Source organism: Phasianus colchicus, chromosome Z (genome assembly GCF_987193195.1).
Source record: "Phasianus colchicus chromosome Z, bPhaCol1.hap1.1, whole genome shotgun sequence".
In the NCBI taxonomy this organism is placed as follows: domain Eukaryota; kingdom Metazoa; phylum Chordata; class Aves; order Galliformes; family Phasianidae; genus Phasianus; species Phasianus colchicus.
The window spans coordinates 333,351-353,303 of NC_143476.1; the positions used below are offsets into that span (position 1 = coordinate 333,351).

The following is a 19,953-nucleotide window of genomic DNA, read 5'->3' on the forward strand; positions in this document are numbered from 1 at the left end:
GAGCTGTGCCGCGATGGGACGAGATGTGACGGGGAAATTTCCTTACCGAGCGTAAGGAAAAGCCTTCCCATGAGGCTGCTGCGGCCCTGCAGCTGTGACAATCTCCAGTCTTGGAGACTCGCTTGTTTGGAAATAGCCCCGAGCAGGTTGGCCAGAGTTAGCCAAGCTCACAGCACTGGATTCAACATCTCCAGTGGTCTCTTCTCATTTCAGTCTCCTGTGATTATGTGGTTTCCTGGGAGAGCTAGTACGGCCAATAGTCAGTGCTGAGCCCGTGGAGCACACCACTGCAGTCCTTGGCAGCCCCAGCATAATTAGAGGTGTATTTATTTAAATAGAGGGATCAGAGCTAACATTTTCTCAGTAAGAAAATGGTGACCAAGGAGGGAATGGGTGTTTGCAGTTACCAGGATTTATTACTTAAAGTCAATATTGGTAAATCAACAAGAGCATATTTCTCACTCAGCGAGATCCGGGAGGGTGGAATGGCTTTTCAATGGCCTGTGCTGGCCACCTTCTTTCTGCTTTGACTTTACTTCTGCCAACCAGCCCTCCTGGCTCAGAGCATCACCCGTCAGCAGCAGCCTGCTGCAGGACTCCCCCAGCTGTCTGCAAATGCAGGGTACCTCATTTCTGAAGAGCAATTGAACAAGCACGAACAAAGTGGTGAGCCGTGTTTGAGCAAACCAAACAACTCCCATGCTGCTGGAAGCTCTGTCTGCTCTGAGTGTGGGGCCAAAGCAGGGATTTGGAAGGCTGGGGGGTCATCCTGTGGCTTGTGATCCTGCAGGGAACTCATGGGCCGCTGGGGGATCGGTGTGGCTGTGCCCTGTCACCTTGCTTTCTGCAGTGACAGTAGAGGATCTGCTCTGCAATCCTGGGGTATTTTCCAGCTGTTTAATGTCTTGCACCTTTCAGAGACCATGAGAAAGAGACTCGGGAGCAAACCGTTTTCATTACACTGTGGTCTGTGCTGTGATTGTGTGAAGTCCGGACTACAGCTGTGCCTTCAGTGCCATCATTCATTGTAGCCATCGGCTATGGAAATTACTATACAGCAGGCAAGAGGGGTTTTATGGAGCTTGACCAACCTGATCTCCCTCAGTCACCAGGTGACCAACCTGATGGATGAGGGAAATGCTGTTGACGTGGTCAGCAAAGCCTTTGACACTGTCTCCCACAGCATCCTGTTGGGGAAGCTGCCAGCCTGTGGCTAGGACAGGAACACTCTTTGCTGGGTAAAGAAATGGCTGGAGGGCTGGACCCAGAGAGTGGTGGCGAATGGAATTACATCCAGTGTCTTGTCAGCAGTGCTGTTCCCCAGGGCTGGGTGCTGGGGCCCTGTCCTGTTCAATGTCTTTAGTGATAACCTTGACGGGGACGTTCAGTGCATCAGTAAGTTTGCAGACACCAGGGAAGTATTGATCTGTCTGGGGCAGCAAGGCCCCGCAGAGGGGTGTGGATAGGCTGCTGGATTGCTGGGCTCAACCAGAGATAAGCAGAGATAAACCTCAGCAGTTTTATGGTCATGACTTATGACCAAAATCTGTAGCAAAACTTTCTTCCTCCCTGGTAGGTAGCAAAGTCTTCCTTTTCCAGTCACATACATCCAGGCCATAGCTAACTGCAAACTCATAAAATCTTGCATCATCGGTGCCAGGAAGACCCCACCAGTTGAGATACTGCTTTTAGTTGGGAGCAGCCCTCAAGAAACGTTTGTCTCCCACCCCAGAGCAAACTTTGCTCCTGCAAAACCAGCTGAGGATTTTGCTGTCAGGATTCACTGTTTTCTTTCCTGCTGCTTGCAAAAGTTAGTGGAAGGAGGGCGTCCCCTCCTCTATGTACATCTGGTACAGGTCCTTCTCCAATGCCACAAGGGATTTGTGAGGGAGGACACTATAAATAAAACACTCAGGAACACAAACAAATGATAAGAGTGGTAGAAAGATCGAACTGGACTTTGCAGCTGGTGAGATTTTGAACCAGGGTAGAGAAAATCAGTGGGACGCTGCAGACCCATGGGGATGGGCAGGAGGAAAAACCTCGGGGAGCTGACAGAGGATCCACCTGGGAGGTGCCCATGGACCACAGTGGCCAGCTTTGCACCTGAACCCAAGGAAAATCTGCAAGCAGGGAGCTCTGTTACCTGTCCGCATGCGAGAGGAAAAAAAGGTGTGGTGTGCAAGTGAAAGTGCTGATAAGGAGAGCTATATCTTTGGGTTATTATGCAATAAAATTTGCTACCTGCAGAATAACCTTCCTCACAGGCTGCCAAAGAAGCCAGCTGGAGTGAGAGCTCTGGTGTGGGTGCACAGACACTGATGTGACTCCAGGACCCCAAGGCAACCAGGATCAAATGGCTAGGCTAACTTTCTATGGGCTATCTTGCTCCCTGCAAGCCCCCTCCCACCAGCAGCTCCCCAGGCATGGCCACACAGTATGGCAGCTCTGCTACCCCATGCTTCAGCAAGGATTCCTTCCCTGTGCTCATAGAAACCCTGCCAGGCTTTCACCACTTCCCATGTGCTCAGCTTTGACAGCACAGGGACAGGACACGCATCGTTGCTTTTGTGTGCTCTTGTCAGAGGGGTGCAGTGAGATGAATGTGAAACTTCCTAGCAGCTGCTTCTCCCCAGCATCTAAAAAGCGGTGGGAAGTGGGTGAGCATAAGCCTCTGTGGGTGTGGAGGTGGATGTCAGGGTAGATTTGCTTCCCTGGGGGTTCTGAGGAGGGTTGGGGAGCTGGAGACAGCTGCCAGCTGTTGCTTGCCATGGTATGGGGCTCTGCAGACAGGAGTGTATCCAGGTCCTACAGCCCAGCTGCCTTGTGACATGGTGTGCATGCAGTGCTTGCAAGAGTGCTCTGGCACAGCTCCTGTGAGAGTACTCATCTGTGAGTTTCTCCTTTGGCACCCAGGAGATGGTTTGTTGCTGCTGGTGCTGTAAAAGCAGAGGGTCTCAGAGGGCGGAGAGAAGGCTGCAGGCTGTGCTCATGAGCACTAATTATCCCTCGTGCAAAGCCCCGGGGACCAAAGGGAGGATGGGGGTCAGTGATGTGAATGCTGTCTCTGGTGAGATGTCACATGCATTGAGATGTACAGCACAGCATCACGGATGCTGTGATCTCACTGGTTTTTCTGCTACTGGAAGCCCAGACATCACCCCAAAATGAAGAGTGACCACAGTAGCAGGCCAGCCCTGTTCTCCGGGGAGACAGCTCTCTGATGGAGGTCAGATGGTGGCCATCCCAAACCCCAAAATGTGGGAAGAAAGAGAGGGAAAAGCGTGAATACGCCGCATAGGCACCTACTTCTTTCAAGTCTTGTCCTGAAAGCTGGCTGTGGAGAAGGGAGAGCTGCACCTGTGCAGTGTGGCCTCGTGCTTTTGCTCCAGATTGAATTTTTTCTGACTAAAGTGTGCAGTTCAGCTGTCTTTCAGCCTGCTACATTCAACTATTTTCAGCCAGCCTCCATCTGCCCAACGCAGCTCAGCAAGGTCAGAATGAAGTTTTTGCTGGCAAGACAAAAACAACAGACTTCCCAGACTTGAGGAGAGCAAGCTGATAACTGGGGAAGGAAGGCAGATTATGAGAAAGGCCTTCAGGGTGCAGATAACAGCATGAGGGACTGTAGGCTTTATGATGTGCTGAAAAAAAGCCCAAGCCACTGCACAAGATGGGGTGAGATTCAGCTTTGTAAAGGGACTGATGTTTCTGCTGAACTCACTGGGGGAACGTTTAGGGAGTGAGGGTGGGCATGGGGCTCACGAGCTCACAGCATCTTCCCCCCTCCCCTCCCAAACAGCCTGGAAGCAACACAGGAAGCACAGTAGAGAGAGAGAGTCAGATTTTTATTGTTCCTGAGGAAGGAGCAACTTTAAGGCTCTCTACAAGGCCTGTCAGTATTTCTTAGCGATAAAAATTGCAAGAATATGTGTCTAGTTAAATAAAACTTTAAAATAGGCTTGATGGGTACATGTCATTATCAGATTCGTTCTTTTCCAGTGAAGTACTGAATACCTCTTGTATTTCATCAGCCAGCTTCAGCATATCCTCTTCACCTGCAAAGGACACCAGAGTGAGGTCATTGCTGCCAGGGGCTCTGCTAGCTGGGTGCATGTGATGAGAAGCACCTCCTGCTGGCCTGTGTGACCTCCAGAGGACATGCTGGTCCCCTAGGTTGTGGGTTTTAATGGGTTTAATGGCAGAGGCAAATAAATCCAACCCTTATTCTTGCCATTACAGAGTCTCAGGACTGAGGACTGGACCTGGTGCAGGACAGTAGTGGCACAAGAGCATCAGAAGCCCTGTGGTGTGCTGTAAGGACTCTTGTTGCCACCAGCCCCTGCAGGGCAGGTCTCCTGCACGCACTGTGCCTCCAGCTGCCCCTTCCCCTCCCCACCACCCTGGGACCCTGGGACCACCCTGGGACCAGTGGGCTGTGGGCAGACAATGGCTGGCACTCCCTGACCTGCTCTGGGCACAGGAGTTTGCCTCTTCTTTTCAGAGCACCCCTGCCCTGGTCTGGCTCTTGGCAGAGGAGCGGGGAGCACGGTGACCCACCATCATGGGCAACTAACCGATGTCCCACTGGCCAGCTGTGGCCCTCTGCTCACTTTCTTTAGTTTCAGAGAGAAGTGGATCCGAGGCAGACACTTGTCTGTGAACCAACTTTTGCTGCTGTATATAGTGTTTCTCTTGCTGACCTGTTCTCCCCGGGGAAGTGCATCAGGACACAGCTACATCTTCCCCGTGCGGAAAAGAATGCAGAGAAATCTATAGGACAAGAAGCTCCATATGGGACCGGGGGCCACAGAGCAGCCTACCAATGACTCTACTCACAGCAGTGGGCCTTCTACTCCTCCCCACGATTCAGAGAAAGGGATCTGTCCCTGCATCCCCAACCAGCAGTCCCCAGGATCCCATGGGGATGGCATCTTTCCAGGACTCACCCAGAGGACTCTGGCTCCCAGAAGCCAGTATCCCTTCCAGATCTGCCAGCTGCACACCAGCGAACAGGTCCTGCATATCCATCTGGGAAGACTCAGCTTGCTGCATCATCGTGGAGGACACCGGCTCAGGTTCCTCCTTCTCCGGGGGCTGAGGGTTTGGCTTTGGGTTTGGCTGCGGCGCAGGTTCCACGACGCGCTCACGGCCCTTTCCTCTCCTGGCACCTTGACCTCTCCTCTGCCGTTTTCTTCTCTCGTGCTCCCTGCAGGGGGATTTCATATAGCAAAGGGTTAGGTGCCAAGGGCAGCACGGTCCCTCCTTGCCTGGCATGTGCTCTTTGGCCGAGATACCCGTGCCAGCACTCGGGCTGCAAGTGGTACCCGGTTCACCCCTGCAGAATCTGGAATTCTCTGCGTGGGGGTTTCACACGGCCAGGCAAGGATGCAGGTTGCCAATTTTCTCCTACCACCAACCCACCCCCTTACGGAACCCCCCACAAGCTCTCTCCTCAAGCAGCAGTGCAGCCCTTTAGCAGACGTAGCCTGAGGGTTGCCTGTGCCAGCGAGGACCTCTCCTCACTGAGGGCACGGGTGCCATCATGCAGCATCTGTGCCAGAGAAAAAAAAATCACAAGGCTTAAGAAAGTTTTACCCCAGAGCCCACTGAATCGAATCCTTCTCCTCGGCTTCTGCCCTTCTCTTCCGGAGCAGCTCCCGGTCTCTCAAGCGGGGCAACATGGTGGAACCTAAAGGACAAAATCGAGTGCTAACACCACCTTTTAACCATGGGGCCATACCCCTCCCTCCTTGTCTGCTGACGGGGCGCTGATGAAAGTGGGCTGAGCCTTTTTGTCGTGAAGCAGGTCTTTAAACAATATTAAGTAAGGCTCTGTACTTACAAAGCAGCATCAGCAGGGAGGATCTGATGACATGCCACACAAATCTGTGCTGTAAATTCTTATAAATTTCCAGCTGCGGTTTTCCTCCTGCCGCTGCAGCTTTCGGGTGTCCAAATGACACACCACAGGGGCCAGCTGAAAGCACAGGTCATGGGCTGTCCTCTGGGGACACCCTGAAATCACTCAGGGTCACACATCCTTCATTAATGGCTGCAAAACATTACTGTGAGTTTGCTCCATTAATGCACTTTTCCCCGGGTAGTTGCAGTTGCCTTGTGCACTTGTTCATCCAGATGGGCTGAAAGATGGATCGAGAGTGCCATTCCTGTGCCTACTCAACTGGTCCCACCTCGGGGGGCTGAGAAAGCTGCGTGCATTTCCTCACCCTTTGCTGGTACATGATTAATGCCCGCAGTTCTCAACCCTCCATTTGTTGTTTGTTTTTTTTTTTTACTTTGGGCTGCAGCTTGTGGAGTCTTGAACAGGACCTGTCTTAGATCAAATAGAATGAGACCATTCCCCTGGGGGAATACAGGGGCATATTTCTCTGCCCCTATACTGGTAGAAATACCAGTGGGAGTACCACCTGCCTGGAGCACAGAGGGAGCTTCCCACCCCAGTGCAGGAAGGGTGCACTGAGGAATTCACACAAGCACTGGTTTTCACAGTTTCAACAAATGCCACATGAGTAAAAAGCAGCCAAACAGACCTGCTCCCTGCAAGTGCAATCAGATCCAGCTTCTCCTATGAAAAGACTCAGCTCACGTTAAAGTGTTAGGTCAAATGAATGAAGAGTGGTCATTTTGGCATTGTCTTGTCCAGCTGGGAAAGCTGGCAAGGTGAGAAGGACTTTTGAGCCTAACCTGGCACTGCATCCCCTGCATCCCAGGTGTCTGAGTTAGACATGGGAAAAGTCACAGTCCGGGACAGATTTAAAAACAAAACAAAGCAGAACAAAAGAAAAGAAAAAAAAAAACAACCCCTAAGAGTAGTGGCCAACCCCTACCCAAATTAGATTTGTTCTTCTGACACTTAATAATAATCACGAGAAGTTTTGCTTGGAATGAATCTCTCTAGGTCTCTGTCCCAGTGTCCTCCTCACGGCAGGGCCAGTATTACCTCAGGTTAATCAGGACCTCGTCCAGAGAAGTGGGGAAAGATCTCACAGCACACCTCTGCTCTCTGTGCTGTTCTCACTATGGTCGTTTTTCTATCCTTCCTATCCAGCTGGTGCCTCCTGTTCCTCCCCCTGCCCCTGTCCTTCCCATGCCTCCTGCTATGCCGAATGTGACTGCAGCAGCACCTGCACTCACACCGCTGCATTTTGTCCAAATCTGGGCACGGTGATCCCAAAACTATCTAAAAATGACAACAGCCACCGCCACCAAACAGCCAGCCAACCGCAAAGCCAAAAGCAGCCCTACTTTCTGGTGTAGTCTGTCGTTTCTCCTGCTCTTTTTGTATGCTAGTCCCAGGATCCCTCGGTGGAGACGTGCGGGAGAAAGCACATCCCCTCCCTGAAACCTTTCACCCTACCTGGACCACAGAGAAGAGAAGCAGATGAGTGCAGCGCGGATGCAAAAGACATTGCATGCACAGAGAGTGCGTGAGGATCCCTCAGCAGTGGCAGGGATGCTATTAGTGACAGGCAGCCTCTGAGATAGAACCGCAGACGGACCGCACAGCACGCAGCTGTGCTGGGCAGTGCGTGTGCACTGCCTGGATGTGAAGCAGCATTAGGGCAGCAAGGCTCTGCCAGCTGCAGAGAGCACCAGAGGCAACCGGGGGAAAATTGGAGCTCCAAGCAGCAGTCGTGGGATCTGCACACCGCTGCAGCCTGACTGCCGAAGCGCACATCCCTCACGTGTCCCTCTGTAGCAGCCAAGTTAACTTTCTTTCACTTTCAGAATGCTTTCTGAGCCATAGAAGCACTTCTCGCTGCATGCAATCTGTCTCCTCCCCAGTCCATCCTAAGCAAATTGCTCTGCACAGCCAGAAAACATCCCTCATTCGTTTCTATCTGGACCAACGGAGTGCTCCAGGGCTGCTCCAAAGCTGTGCTACCCGTTGCAGTCATCAGGAAGAATCTCTCTGAGGCACCTGCATCCAGTGAGAGATTACATAGCAGAGAACACAAACATACAGAAATGAAATGAAAAATCCCTCCAGCTGAAAGTACAGTGAGAGCCTTCTGTCAGTCTGCGAAGAGACGGCGCATTGGAACTGCCTGAGAAACTTCGAGTCGAGAACTTTTTCTATATGCTTTGTAGGTGCCTCTGTGATCTGAAACACAGCTTGGAAAAAGCCACATGCATATTAAACGTGCATCCCCCATCCCCTAGCCATGCACTGGCAGCCCTTTCCTAGAAAGCATTAGTGACAAAAAAAAAAACACAAAAAAACATTCTTTTTCCAATAAAAACTAGAAGCACAGCATTACCTGGCTCAGCGTTCTTCTCCTGAGCTGTGGAGGAAGGCAGAGAAGTGTTGGAATAATCGTGGTCTCTCCCTAAACTGTCCATTGCTCTTTGCAGTCTCAAGTAAGAGGCGGCTGATTTCCTCGGGAATGTAATCTGGAGTTACTGGTGCAGCAGAATGAGAGCCTGAAAGAAATGCGGGCTGTCCTCCACAAACAACTTATCTGACTAGGCCACCAGCGGGGTAATAATATTCTCCTTATCAGTATTTAAAGGTGTATGAGTGTCTGCCCAGGACCTAGTGTGAGGACAGCAAAACATGCTGATGTTTCTGTAAAACAGTTCCGTTTCAGATAGGAAACCCGTGCTCGCTGCTGCCAAACTGTGGCTCAGATGCCCTTCTTTAGAACAAAGAGGGGCAGCGTGGCCCTGCAGGGTACTGTGTGACCTCGCTGCTTGTTTCCAGAACGAGATGCATGGAGTCATTAGGCACCCAAGGTTCTGGGACCTGGAATGGGATGTAAGCTGTCAGAAAAGTGTCTGCAGAAGTCTTTTGCAGTGCTTGTGGGAAGGGACCTCCACCCCTCACAGCAGGCTGTGAGATTTAGGAGACCCCCAGGGACAGAAGTAGCCAAATCCAGTGAATTCCAAGTGGCTCAAGCAATGGTAGTAGAACTCTACAGTGTGGCTACTGCCAAGCTCTCTGGGAATTGCTCACCTGTCAAGGCATGGGTGAACTCAACCTGCCCTGTAGCAGAACAGCTCCTGGGGGTGCCCATAGCCTTTGCTCTCACCAGTCTCTCAGTAGGTCCCTGACAACTCCAGGCCAAATTTCATGCATGGGGGGGTCTCCTAAGATAGAATCTTGGGGGGACGTGGTGATCTCTGCTGCCTTCCTGCTTATCCCCCCAGTTACCACTTCCCCTTGGGGCTTCTCCCCTGTGTCCTTTGCAGATTATGTGGTACCTCTGGAGAGGTGGGGCAAGTTTAAAAGGTCCAAAAGAACCAGCAGGGTGGTGGCAGCCCAGCAGATATGGGAAGGCTCTGATATGCGAGGGCTGGCGGGGAGTGTGAGTGGCATCCTGAGATGGGGTGCTTCTGAGTCACTTGTGTGAGTGTCCTGTACCTCAGTCAAAAGTGAAGGCCAGGTGTGCTCTGCTGGTGAGGCTGTGTGATGCTGCACAAGCCCAGGTCACCCGGCCTCGTGCATCCTGAAATTAACACGTGTGGGAAAGAGAGGAAAGCACGCTCCTGGTCGTAGTGGACATCACATCTGGAAATGCTTGGAAAGAACTGTTCTGGGATCCCTGGGTCTGTTGGCAACTGATGTGAAATGTGGGAGAAAAGATGGGCACCTCTGGATGTTGCAGGATGCTGAGAGCTCCAGCTGCAATGCAAAACAACCAGAGCAAGCTGCCCGGGGCGTGCTTTGTGTTGACACCCACACAAGGGTGCTCTTGACCGCAGAGGCACAAGGATCTGGTAGCCTTGATGCTGCAGCCCTGACTGCTTGGGCTGTGCAAAACTCAGCTTTTCACCCACATGCCTCCTGGGGAGGAGAAGCGCTCAGACACTGCAGAGCCTGCTGAGGTCTGATAAATCTCTCTTGACTCAGCAAAAAATTGTCATTGGACACACTGTTCCACCCATTTTCCAGTTAAGAATGCAATGAATTTATAAATATTGTTCATAAGCGAAAGAGCTGCTGTGCTCTCAGGGTCAGGTACTTAATGGGGTAAATGGGGTTTAACATCTTACTGAGCCTGCACTTGCATCTCTCAGGACCTAGATCCCTGTTTTGTTCTTGTGCATGAATGGCTGCAAATCCCAAGCAAGTGATCTTGTGATCCTGTGGGAAGGTTTGGTGGTGGATAACAGTGTGGAAATTACAGACCCAGTCTTGAGCTGTCTCTGCTCAGAAGTGAGAGTGGCACAGCAGAGGCCATTTCAGAGCCTGTAGTGCCCCTCCTGTCCCCTGCCAGGACTCTGCAGCAAATGTAGCCCAAGCTTTGTCTTTTCTGCTGCAGGTTGGATTTTCTGGTCAGTTTCAGATCAGTGAACCAGTGCAGCTGGATGCGTCATGCATGCCAGGCACTGCTTCCCCACATTCACATCTTGTTTCCTATGGCCCTGGGCCACCTTCACCCACACGCAGCTTCCTTGATGGGACCTGGAGGAGACTCACTAGAGTGCATTGTGAGCCTCACCTCTGTTTTCCCCCCACCCGGCGTTGCTACTGCGAGGCAGCAGCCAGAGAATGCATCTCCCTCCTACAGCCACAGACACAGCCCAGACCCAAAGTTATCCAGAAGACCAGCATGGGCAGCCATGCAGCTGTCACTCTAGCAGCAGTCAGGGCACAGCTTCCAGTTTTGTCCTGCAGAATGGTGACCTGATTTGGGGCAGGCTGGAGCTAAAAGTTCGGTCGAGCCAATCCCCAAGGTGCAGTGCACTTCAACTGCAGCTCCCCATGCTCTCTGGCAATGCAGACCAGACCCTTCCCTCTCCTACTCCATTTAAGGGCTGGAAGGGGAAAATATGCTGCTGGTTGTTCAGGAGAACCCTAGGGGAATAGGTAGGGACCTGCAGAGCTGCAGAAGCAGGGAGTGGGTGAGTGGTGCAGCAATAGAATTGCAGACCAAGCTGCGTGTAGTCGTGGCCCTCACCCCTGCAGAAGTGGAGAGGGCCCAGAGCAGAGCAGCAGAGGTGTTAAGCCCTCTGGACAGCTGTGAGCAACTAACCAGGCTGGGTGCAAAACCCATGAAATGGCAGTGGGAAACAATGGCAGTCTGCCTCTCCAGAACTCACAACTAGGCACCGAAGGTTGGCAGTAAGGAGATGAATCTGGGCAGAGACAGTTCCTGCTTTCACAGCCACTGTTCTGTCCTTGTAATAATCACTGATAGCTGATAGGTTTTCAGACAGTAACAAGGCAGGGGACAGGAAAAATTTCTAATGACAACAGCTGCCTCCAGACAAAACAATGATTGCAGTGCCAAGGCTCTGTCCCTGCCCAATTACGCTTTGTTGCATCCTCCTGCACTTCCAAAGTGTTTGCTCTTGCTCACTGCCCTTTGTCTTGGTTCTGGAGACCCCAAGTCAAAAGGATTGACCAAGTATGATTGTTTTATACTTCTCATTATTATTTTCAGTGGTAGCATTAAATTTATCACCAACAGCTGTGGTTCTGGATGTGGGAGATGAACCATGTAACCAACCAGGCAGGTACAGTGGCCATAACACTGGCATAGGTCCCAGGCTGACAGTGTGGTCACTGACTTCAGGGAGCTCACTTGACTTTATGATGCAATTGGACCCTTTCCCCAGTTACTACAAATGAGTCATGTGAGTACAGCAACAAGACAGAGCAGCCTGATGCCTTGTGGGTGAGCACAGGTTTCACTTAACAGCGGAGCACTTCTCCAAGCAACATGAAGCTTGCTCAAGCTGTACAACTTGGGTGCATATATTCCATTAGAAGAGGAGTGGCCAGGAGGGATAGAGAAGTGATTGTCCCCCTCTACTCTGCTCTTGTGAGGCCCCATCTGCAGTACTGTGTCCAGGTCTGGAGCTCCCAGTACAAGAAAGACAGGGAGCTGCTGGAAGGAGAGTCACAGAGATGATCAGGGGGCTGCAGCACCTCCCCTATGAGGACAGGCTGAGGGAGCTGGGCTTGTTCAGCCTGGAGAAAAGAAGGCTGTGGGGTGACCTCACTGCAGCCTTTCACTACCTAAAGGGACCCCACAAACAGGAGGGGAATCAGCTCTTGAAAAGGGTAGATAACAGCAGGACAAGGGGAAATGGTTTGAAGTTGAGGGAGGGAAGATTGATCATCCCTGAGGCCCCTTCCAACCCTGGCCACTCTGTGATTCTGTGATATTTAGTGAAAGGTGATTGACATCCCAGCTGCTGTGGGAAAGAAAGAGCAAAAAAAAAAAGATCAGGGGGAGCCCACTGACAGCTGATGAATGCTGACCATTAGCCAGCTTGGACCAAACCCCACCGTAGCACCAAGAGTTGCCCTAGCACAAGGAGCAACCTAGGCATGATGCTGAGCAACTGGAAGGCAAGTTCTGTTCCCTGAGAGCACATAGGGAGATCAGGTCTGTTTTGAGAAGACCCCCCCCCTAGAGATGCAGGCTCTCTGGAATTCAGGATCTCCAGTCTGCTCTTCTAGTGCTCCTGTGGGTTATCTGGGCTGACTTCTTTATGGAGCAGTCTCACGTGAAAAGCTAAATGATACAAGGAGCGTGGATGTTGCTGTTTTCCACGAGCACCAGCTCTGGATGTGAAGGTGGTTTCTAGGGAGCTGGAGAGAAGGTCATCACCTCCCACGCTGGAGAAACTGTACCTTTGCTAAATTGCCTCCTTCAGAAAAGCTGTGTTTGTACAGCATCTCCTTCACCAGGATCTCAGTTATGTGTGTTTCTTACTGCTCCCACATTTCTCCCAGGAACACGGGAGAAATGTACAGTGCACGATGTGTTTGGAGCCTAGTTTGTGATGCAGGTTGGAAATGAATGTTTTGACTGCAGTCTTTTAGTACTTCTTCATGGAAACTGGTTTGTGCTGTTTTCCCTCGGCCTGGCACAAAATAATGCTGTTGAAATAAGATCGAGTATGCAATTTTATTATTTACTGTCACTGACTGAAATGTCTGATACACGCAGAGCAAACAGCATCAGTTAATCACCTATTTGCAAGCTCAGAAAAGTCACCAGAAGGCTCAGACATCTTGACACTCCCCATCATTCAAAATCTGGATATCTTGCCTGGTTTTCCTAGGATAAGGTGGAAAAACAGAGTAAAGAAGTAGAAAAAAAAAAAAAAAAAGTGTTCCCTGACTCACTCTCGGCCTCATCTGGCCCGTGGAATGGAGCTGCTGACCTTTCTAAAACTGTTTGCTCATTGTCCCATTGCAAAGAGGTGAGATACTGCAAGGCACGTTGGCCTGCAAAGGTCTCTTCCCTGTGTATGGTACAGGTCCCACCATTGCTAGAGACAATTTCATCCCAGCTGGTTTGCAGTGTGGACACTGAAGCTTTGCCCAAGCCTCTCCACCCTCCTCCCCCAGGGATGAAGATCCCTCCCTCCCTGGTTCACCACCCTGCTGGAAAAAGAAGGGTTGTCCCCTGTGTCTCATCTGAACCCTTCTGGGACTTTGTGGCCGTTGCCCTGTTGATACAACAGCTGGCAACAGCTGGCAACAGCAGCAACGTGACTCCATCCGTTCCCTTTGTGGCCATAGGCTGCAACTGGATCCCCTCAGCCTCTCACTCCAAAAGCCACCAGAGTTTGGACATAGCTCCTCCACAGCTCCTCACAGGTCCAGGCCTGCAGCTATTTGAGGACCCTCTGCAGTTTTCCCAGGTCCCAGGAGATAGATATCCCAATGGCATGCAGCAGCCCCAGTGCCCAGCACCCTGCAGAGGTGTCAGCAATCTTCCCGTGCAATCTGCTTGTCCTTCCCTACAGCCTGTGTTCTTTGAAATGCAAGCACCTGTTGACCTGCATTCATCCTGATCTTCGCTCAGCTCATCACTTCCCAGCCTGCACAGAATTACAGGGTGGTCCTGTCCCAAAGCAATGCTTTTCCCTTCTGAACATCGTGATATCCCTGTTGCCCTACTCCTCAAAATTATGGTGGTGAAGCTCTGCCAAAGGAACCGTGATGTGCATAACTGGGCATCTGCACTCACAGAGCTCTCCTGGGAGGATTTACTGGTGCTATTTGCTGGTCCAGACTAGCCACCTTTCTAAACATCTGCATCCAAAATCTCCTTTCTCTGGCTTGAGAAAAACATGGGCATGTTAGAGTGGGTCCAGAGGAGGGCTACAGTTATGATCAGAGGGCTGGAGTACATATCTTATGAAGATACACTGGAAGAACTGGGCTTGTTCAGCCTGCATAAGGCTCTGGAAGACTTAACAGTGGTCTTCCAGTACATAAAAAAGGCCTGTAGGAAAGATGGAGAGAGACTTCATCGGGGACTATTGTGACCAAGATGAAGGGTGAAGGTTTTAAAACTATAGGGAGATTTAGGTTAGATGTTAGGAAATAATTTTTCACTGAGAGGGTGGTGAGGCACTGGAACAGCTGTGCAGAATAGCTGTGGATGCCCCATGCCTCGAGGTATTTAACACCAGGGGCTTTGAGCAACCTTGTCTATGTGCAGGCATCCTTGGCCTAGGCAGGTGGTTGGAACTGGATGATCTTTAAGGTCCCTACCAACCCAAACCACTCTACGGTTCTGTGACTATTCATTCACAAGCAGTACAGAATGGGGACATTCTCTCATTCTCTGCAGAGCACCTGGTTTGTTGCCAGTTTTTTCTGATGTTGGAAGGTCGTCTGGCTTTTGACCCCACATTTTGGGCCTGCCACCCTCCAGTTCACGATCCAGCAAGTTGTTCCAATGGATAAATACTGCTCTCTCCTGTGGGATCTGTACTCTGCCAACACAGTGAGTGAGTACTAAGTTTGCAGCTGCACTGTCCCTAAACATAGTGCCAAGGATGGGGCTGGCACCTGCAAGGGCTAGGGGCATTCCCATGCCTGTTCTTGGGCACTGCCATCACGGGGAGGTGAAGCTGAGGGCTGCAGAGCCAGGTTCAGGGGATGCCAGAAGCCTTCTTCCACCTCGCAGTTAGGATTTTGTGTCCTTCCCGTGGGCTGTGGTTTTCCCACGGTGTTTGACAAGCACCTGCATTTAGACAGCTAAAATTAGACCCCTGGAGGCCAGTGCCCAGGTGTGAGCTTACATTTTCTGCACACAGAGCAAGCACTCATTGGCATAGGTGTTCCCATCACTCCCACAGACGGGCAAGTGCAGCAGGGGGCAGGCCTGCAGCTCAGCCATCTCTCCACACGTCGGCTGGAAAGGAGAAACCACAGTGAATGCATCAGTGCAGGCAGCTCCCACTCCTCCTCCCATGGCGCTAGGGCAGCAGCAAGCGTGGCTAGAGCTGACTGCACAGCAGCTCTGGGGATCCCAATGCCCCTTAGGGCATCGTGCCTCGAGGTGGGACTCACTGCCCAGGTTTGGGCTGAGACTGCTGAGACCCACAAAGCTGGGGCAGTTTCTAGGAACAGCCTTTCTCCCAGTCGTGCTAGCCATTGAGGCAGCCCAATAGGATCTGAAGCCACTAACAAGAGCAAATGGAAATCTCTTACCCTTCTCAGGCCGTTCCCCTCTTCCAGCTCTGCCCCTGAAACAGAGCAGACATACAAGAGTTCAGCAGGGGGGGAGATTAAGTGACAACTGTGACCAGCCTTTCCAGAGAGAGCTGGTGGCAGGAGCATGAGGTAGTGACAAAGGTGGGAATGCCTGTACCTGTCTCTGAGCCCCTTCCCATAGCCCTCTGTCCTGGACTCTGAACCAGGAGCTCCACTGAGCATCAAATGCATCACTGGCACATCCCAAAAAGTGTGGGGTGTGTGCGCTCCTGTCCTCCTCTGCACCCCACCATGCTGCTGCTGTGCTGCCTTGCCTCCCTCATCTCTTCTCCATAACAGAGATCCTGTGTCTTTCTGCCCTCCTTTGCACTCTCAGTTCCTCCACACCTCCCAGCCCACCACCGCAGAGCAGACTTACCACCAGCAGAAACAAAAGCTACCAGCATCAGTGCCAACACCAGCAGCTCCTTTGTGGCCATGGCTGGCATGGGTGCTTGCACTCGTGCACCTCACTCCGCACACAGCAACCTTTATAGCAGAGGGCAGCAGCTAATCTTGGCGCTGGGAAAAGCAGCATTTTGAGCAATTTGACCTGCGCTGGGAACAGACAGACCGTGCACGAGAGGTGAATGACAGCCTGCCAGCTCCAGGTGCAGGCACTAGAGGCTGCTATAAAATCCCTTTGATCCACCGTGCAGGCAGAGTAATGCTGCTCTGCTCTCCTCTCCAAACCAGCCAACCTCCCACTGTGCACATTACCCCCAGGACGACCCTCCAGCTTCATAGCTGCCATTCCTCATTTTCTGGTGACAGTGACAGAACACGAGGGAACAGCACAGAACTGCATCAGAAGAGGTCAGGTGGGGGTGAGGAAAAGGCTGTGCCCTAGAGGGCAGCGCTGCTGGGGCTCAAGGAGAGTTTGGGCAATGCTCTCAGGCGCAGGGTTTGGATTTGGGGTGGTCCTGTGTTGAGCCAGGAGTTGGACTCCATGATCCTTGCAGGTCTCTTACAAACTTGGGATATTCTATGGTTCTGTGATTCCTACACCATGTGGATCTCCATTTAGATTGGGATACTTCGTGTACAAAATGCAAAAGTTTGGGGCTGATCTGGGAGGCTGTGGCACTGAGGGACTTTTCAGCAAGGACATCCATTCCAGAAGACCTTGCTTTTTCATCTATAAGAAAGATGTCCAACATCAGTCTTTCCATGTGAGCATCCTTGCTGCCTCTGAGAAAACAATTTACCTCATCCACCAAAACTTTCCTTGATGGAATCAAGATTAAAGGCTGAAGGCTGAAGGATGGAAAAGAGAATCGCTGGACAGAAAGTCAGCATCCTATCTGAAAAGTAGTTTTGACTAGAAAGTTTTGACTGTCCTTTGGGACAGATACGGCAAGATTAAGTCTGGGTCAGAAGAGAGAGGGCGTCTCCTCCTCTCTGGTAGTGGATAGGAGGAACTCTTTGTGCAAAGGGCCAGTGTCCTACAGAAACTGCCTGGAAGATCTGCAGACACGTGCAGCATACACGTGGGCACTCGCTGAAGAGACAGACACATCACATTCAGGACCTTTCTTCCCCACAGTCTTACCTGAGTCTTAGCATGGTTCTTGCTGGCCCTGGACAGCAGAGGTGAGCAGGAGTGGCTCAGCAAGCATCCCTCGTGGTCAGACAGGCATGGCTCAGCATGGACTGGCAGGAACTTTGGGATTCCCCTTTCAGAACCCGCCTCTGCTCTGTTTAGGTGGTTGTGCACATGGATTACGACAGGGAATGTAAATGTTCAGTAACATTTGATGCTTATTATTATTCTGTTTTGAAAATCCTACAGGTAAAGTAAATATTTAACTGCACTAGCAGTCGTTCCCAAGGTACAGGAGTGATAGTGGGGTGGCATAGTCTGGTAAAGGGAGATCTGCCAGCAGCCTACAACTAAGGGAAGGAGTCTTAACTAAGTTGTGGAACCAAGGTCCTCTTGGATGCTGCAGGTGGCACAGTGAAAGCCACAGGCACAAAGCTCACACTGGGTATCAGGAACCAGCCTTCCCCAGGAGGGTGAGCAACCTGACCAGCAGGAAGGTGGGGAATCTCCATCCTTGATGGGTCATGCACAAAGCAATGGGCACTGTGACAAGCAGTGGAGACAGCCCTGATGTATGCGAGGCTGCACAGCAAGGCCCCAGGCCATCCTTCCACCAGCACAGATGGGTCTCATGAAGCCAGAAGCTCTCACATTCTGCCACACGATGATTAATCTCCTCACACCCTGGCTGGGCAACCTGTTTGCAACCAGCACTCAACCAGAGGACGACTCAGTGTCCTATGAGCTGCTCCCACCCAGCAAAGCCTTGCACAGGAGCTGTCAGGGGCCTTCATGGTCTTCTCCAAGGTATTTACTGTCAAAAAAAAAAACCAAAAACACAAAAAAAAACCTGCTAGACTTTGACCCCAAGGCCTCTGTCAACTTCCTTACCTGTGCACTGCATTGCCTGTCCCAAGCTTGGCTGGGTTCCTGGAGTTGCACCACGAGCAGTGCAGGAACTGTGCAGCTCGGATGCGCTGCTTCCTCTGCCTCACCCTCCTGATGGAATAGGCATCCACAGCCCTTCTGTGCCAGCAGCAGCAGGTTCTGCAGCACTGTCGGCCAACGTGAGGCTTGGTCTTTCACCACCCAGTTTCTCAGCCATGTTCAGATGCTGTGAGCTAAAATGACACCTAGAGGTGCGACAAAGGGGAAACCACATTCACAGGCTCTCAGAGGAAACCACCTCTCCGAGGCCTCTCACGCCTCTTTCAGTTTTGCTTTCAAGTGCAGGCTTGAAGCCTCTTGACAAAAGTCCCAGCAACCATCTCCTCGAGTGAAAGAGGGGAAGTCCTTCCTTTAGGTGGCCAGGACGTTCCCATTGCTTGCATGCCCCAGCACTGGCTACGCAGCTCCATCTACAGAGACAATCGTGCATTTAAGCCTCCTCCTCCTCCACGTTGCAGGTATTTCGGTGGAATCCCTTACTGCTGTCCCCAGCTTTGTCCCAGCACATCAGTCATGGTCCTGTGACTCATATCACACTTGCACTTCCTGGGGGAACCACAGCACAGCTTGCAGATCTTTGATCTTGTGGGGAATGGGTGACTGAGCCATACTGCACCGTGTCACTCTTGCTCCACTTCTGCACGGTGGCCTTATCAGCAGCGTGGCCTTGATGCTGTCACCAGTGTTGTCACCGCTCTGCCCAGCACCTGCCAGTTCCTTTCTGTCATCTGTTGCCTTCATACTTGCTCTCACATTCTGCTCTGCCTCACTTACAGGATTTTAAATCCTGTCCTGTTGCTCCCCCTGGTGCTTTTGCAAACTTACCCCGAGCAAATGCTGGGGACCCACCAGCACCAAAGTGTCAGCCTGGGGACTGAGGGCTGCCCTGTTCCTGCAACCCACGTGGGGGGACACAGCACATGACCCCATCACACCAAAAAGAAAGTTAGAAAGGAAAAAAAGAGCACTTCATCTTCACCTTCACAATCACCTTCATCTTTAGGATTCCCACAGGAGCCTGGCCATGCACTGGACCTCAGAGGCACAGGAGCCAGGAAGAGGCAGGCTGGGGACAGCATCCACTGCTGAACCTTTTCCTCTGCTTTGACTGCTCACCAGAATCACCACAGCTGCTCAGAAGAGGCTGAGGCTCACACACAAGCTGCTCTTGGCCCTGCTTTGCTGTGGCAAGGAATAACTGGCCAAGGAGGCCAGATTTGCTCAGGGGATTTACAGCTTTCCTGCAGTTCCTCAGCAGCTTAGAGGTGATGCTGACCTTCCTTTTTCCCATGGTCCCACATGAGGGATGTATGTCCAAATCCTTGGGTATGTACTCACAAACACCCAGGGGCAGCCACCTCGCGTGGCATCAGACAGAAGAGCACTGTCACCACAGTGAAAGCCATTCTGTTTCTCCCAGTCTTTCCTGCAGCTTTTGGTTTCTGTTCCTCTTTAAAGGTGCAGAGTAAACTTTGTTGTTTGCAGTCAGTTACGTCGAGACAGCAACATTCTCAGTTGATTCCTGTCTTTCTTTCTTTCTTTTTTTTTTTTTTTTATTACTTATTTTATTATTACTTATTTTATTATTTTTTTATTACTTATTTATTATTTTATTATTAGTCTTTACACTACGAACATCTCCATCCATACTAATGGATGTACAGTACTGTAAGCACTGCAAACAGCTTATTTTTGAGGATCCAGATGCTAATGCAACATTTCCCCTTTGTGAAAACTGCTTGGCAAAATGAAGTCAACAGTAGCACCAAGCCACATCCCATATTATGCTCTAGAAAATGAGCCACTCAATGGCTTGGTCAAGCCCTGGCACCTCTGGACAATGCTCTCTGCTCTCTGCCACAGGAGCTAATGTAGTGGGTAAACAAGAAGCACACTAATGAAAATGACAAGTATCCTTGTAGTGAATTTATATTCAGACTGCTGTAACATGCAATTGGAGCTGTATGCTGTAGGAAATACTACA

General features: G+C 51.2%; 2 protein-coding genes across 3 annotated transcripts; both read right to left on the reverse strand.

The window, feature by feature from the left end:
* Positions 1–3,829: 3,829 nt before the first annotated feature.
* On the reverse strand, positions 3,830–8,556 carry HEMGN (hemogen). Of its 2 annotated transcripts, none has more exons than XM_031609542.2 (4): positions 8,286–8,556; positions 5,599–5,692; positions 4,950–5,209; positions 3,830–4,058 (listed from the first exon to the last, which is right to left on the reverse strand). In XM_031609542.2, exons 1-4 carry the CDS (start codon positions 8,365–8,367, stop codon positions 3,952–3,954), a joined length of 543 nt encoding a protein of 180 aa, XP_031465402.1. In that variant the 5' UTR covers positions 8,368–8,556; the 3' UTR covers positions 3,830–3,951. The 2 variants fall into 2 exon arrangements, with proteins under 2 accessions (XP_031465402.1, XP_031465403.1); XM_031609543.2 differs by lacking the exon at positions 8,286–8,556 and adding an exon at positions 7,382–7,663.
* A 4,322-nt stretch (positions 8,557–12,878) lies between these two features.
* SPINK4 (serine peptidase inhibitor Kazal type 4) lies at positions 12,879–17,835 on the reverse strand. Its single transcript, XM_031609548.2, has 5 exons — positions 17,031–17,835; positions 15,858–16,036; positions 15,437–15,471; positions 15,025–15,137; positions 12,879–13,043 (listed from the first exon to the last, which is right to left on the reverse strand). Exons 2-5 carry the CDS (start codon positions 15,925–15,927, stop codon positions 12,989–12,991), a joined length of 273 nt encoding a protein of 90 aa, XP_031465408.2. The 5' UTR covers positions 15,928–16,036; positions 17,031–17,835; the 3' UTR covers positions 12,879–12,988.
* Between the last annotated feature and the right edge of the window lie 2,118 nt (positions 17,836–19,953).

Excerpts from the sequence above, each read along its gene's own strand:
- HEMGN (XM_031609542.2), bottom strand. The coding sequence starts at position 8,367 with ATGGACAGTTTAGGGAGAGACCACGATTATTCCAACACTTCTCTGCCT. Across the intron at positions 5,210-5,598 it reads TCGATTCAGTGGGCTCTGGG|GGAGCACGAGAGAAGAAAAC; the intron begins GTAAAACTTTCT and ends ATCCCCCTGCAG. Across the intron at positions 4,059-4,949 it reads TGGGAGCCAGAGTCCTCTGG|GTGAAGAGGATATGCTGAAG; the intron begins GTGAGTCCTGGA and ends TGTCCTTTGCAG.
- SPINK4 (XM_031609548.2), bottom strand. The coding sequence starts at position 15,927 with ATGCCAGCCATGGCCACAAAGGAGCTGCTGGTGTTGGCACTGATGCTG. Across the intron at positions 15,472-15,857 it reads AGCTTTTGTTTCTGCTGGTG|GGGCAGAGCTGGAAGAGGGG; the intron begins GTAAGTCTGCTC and ends GCTCTGTTTCAG. Across the intron at positions 15,138-15,436 it reads AGGGGAACGGCCTGAGAAGG|CCGACGTGTGGAGAGATGGC; the intron begins GTAAGAGATTTC and ends TCTCCTTTCCAG.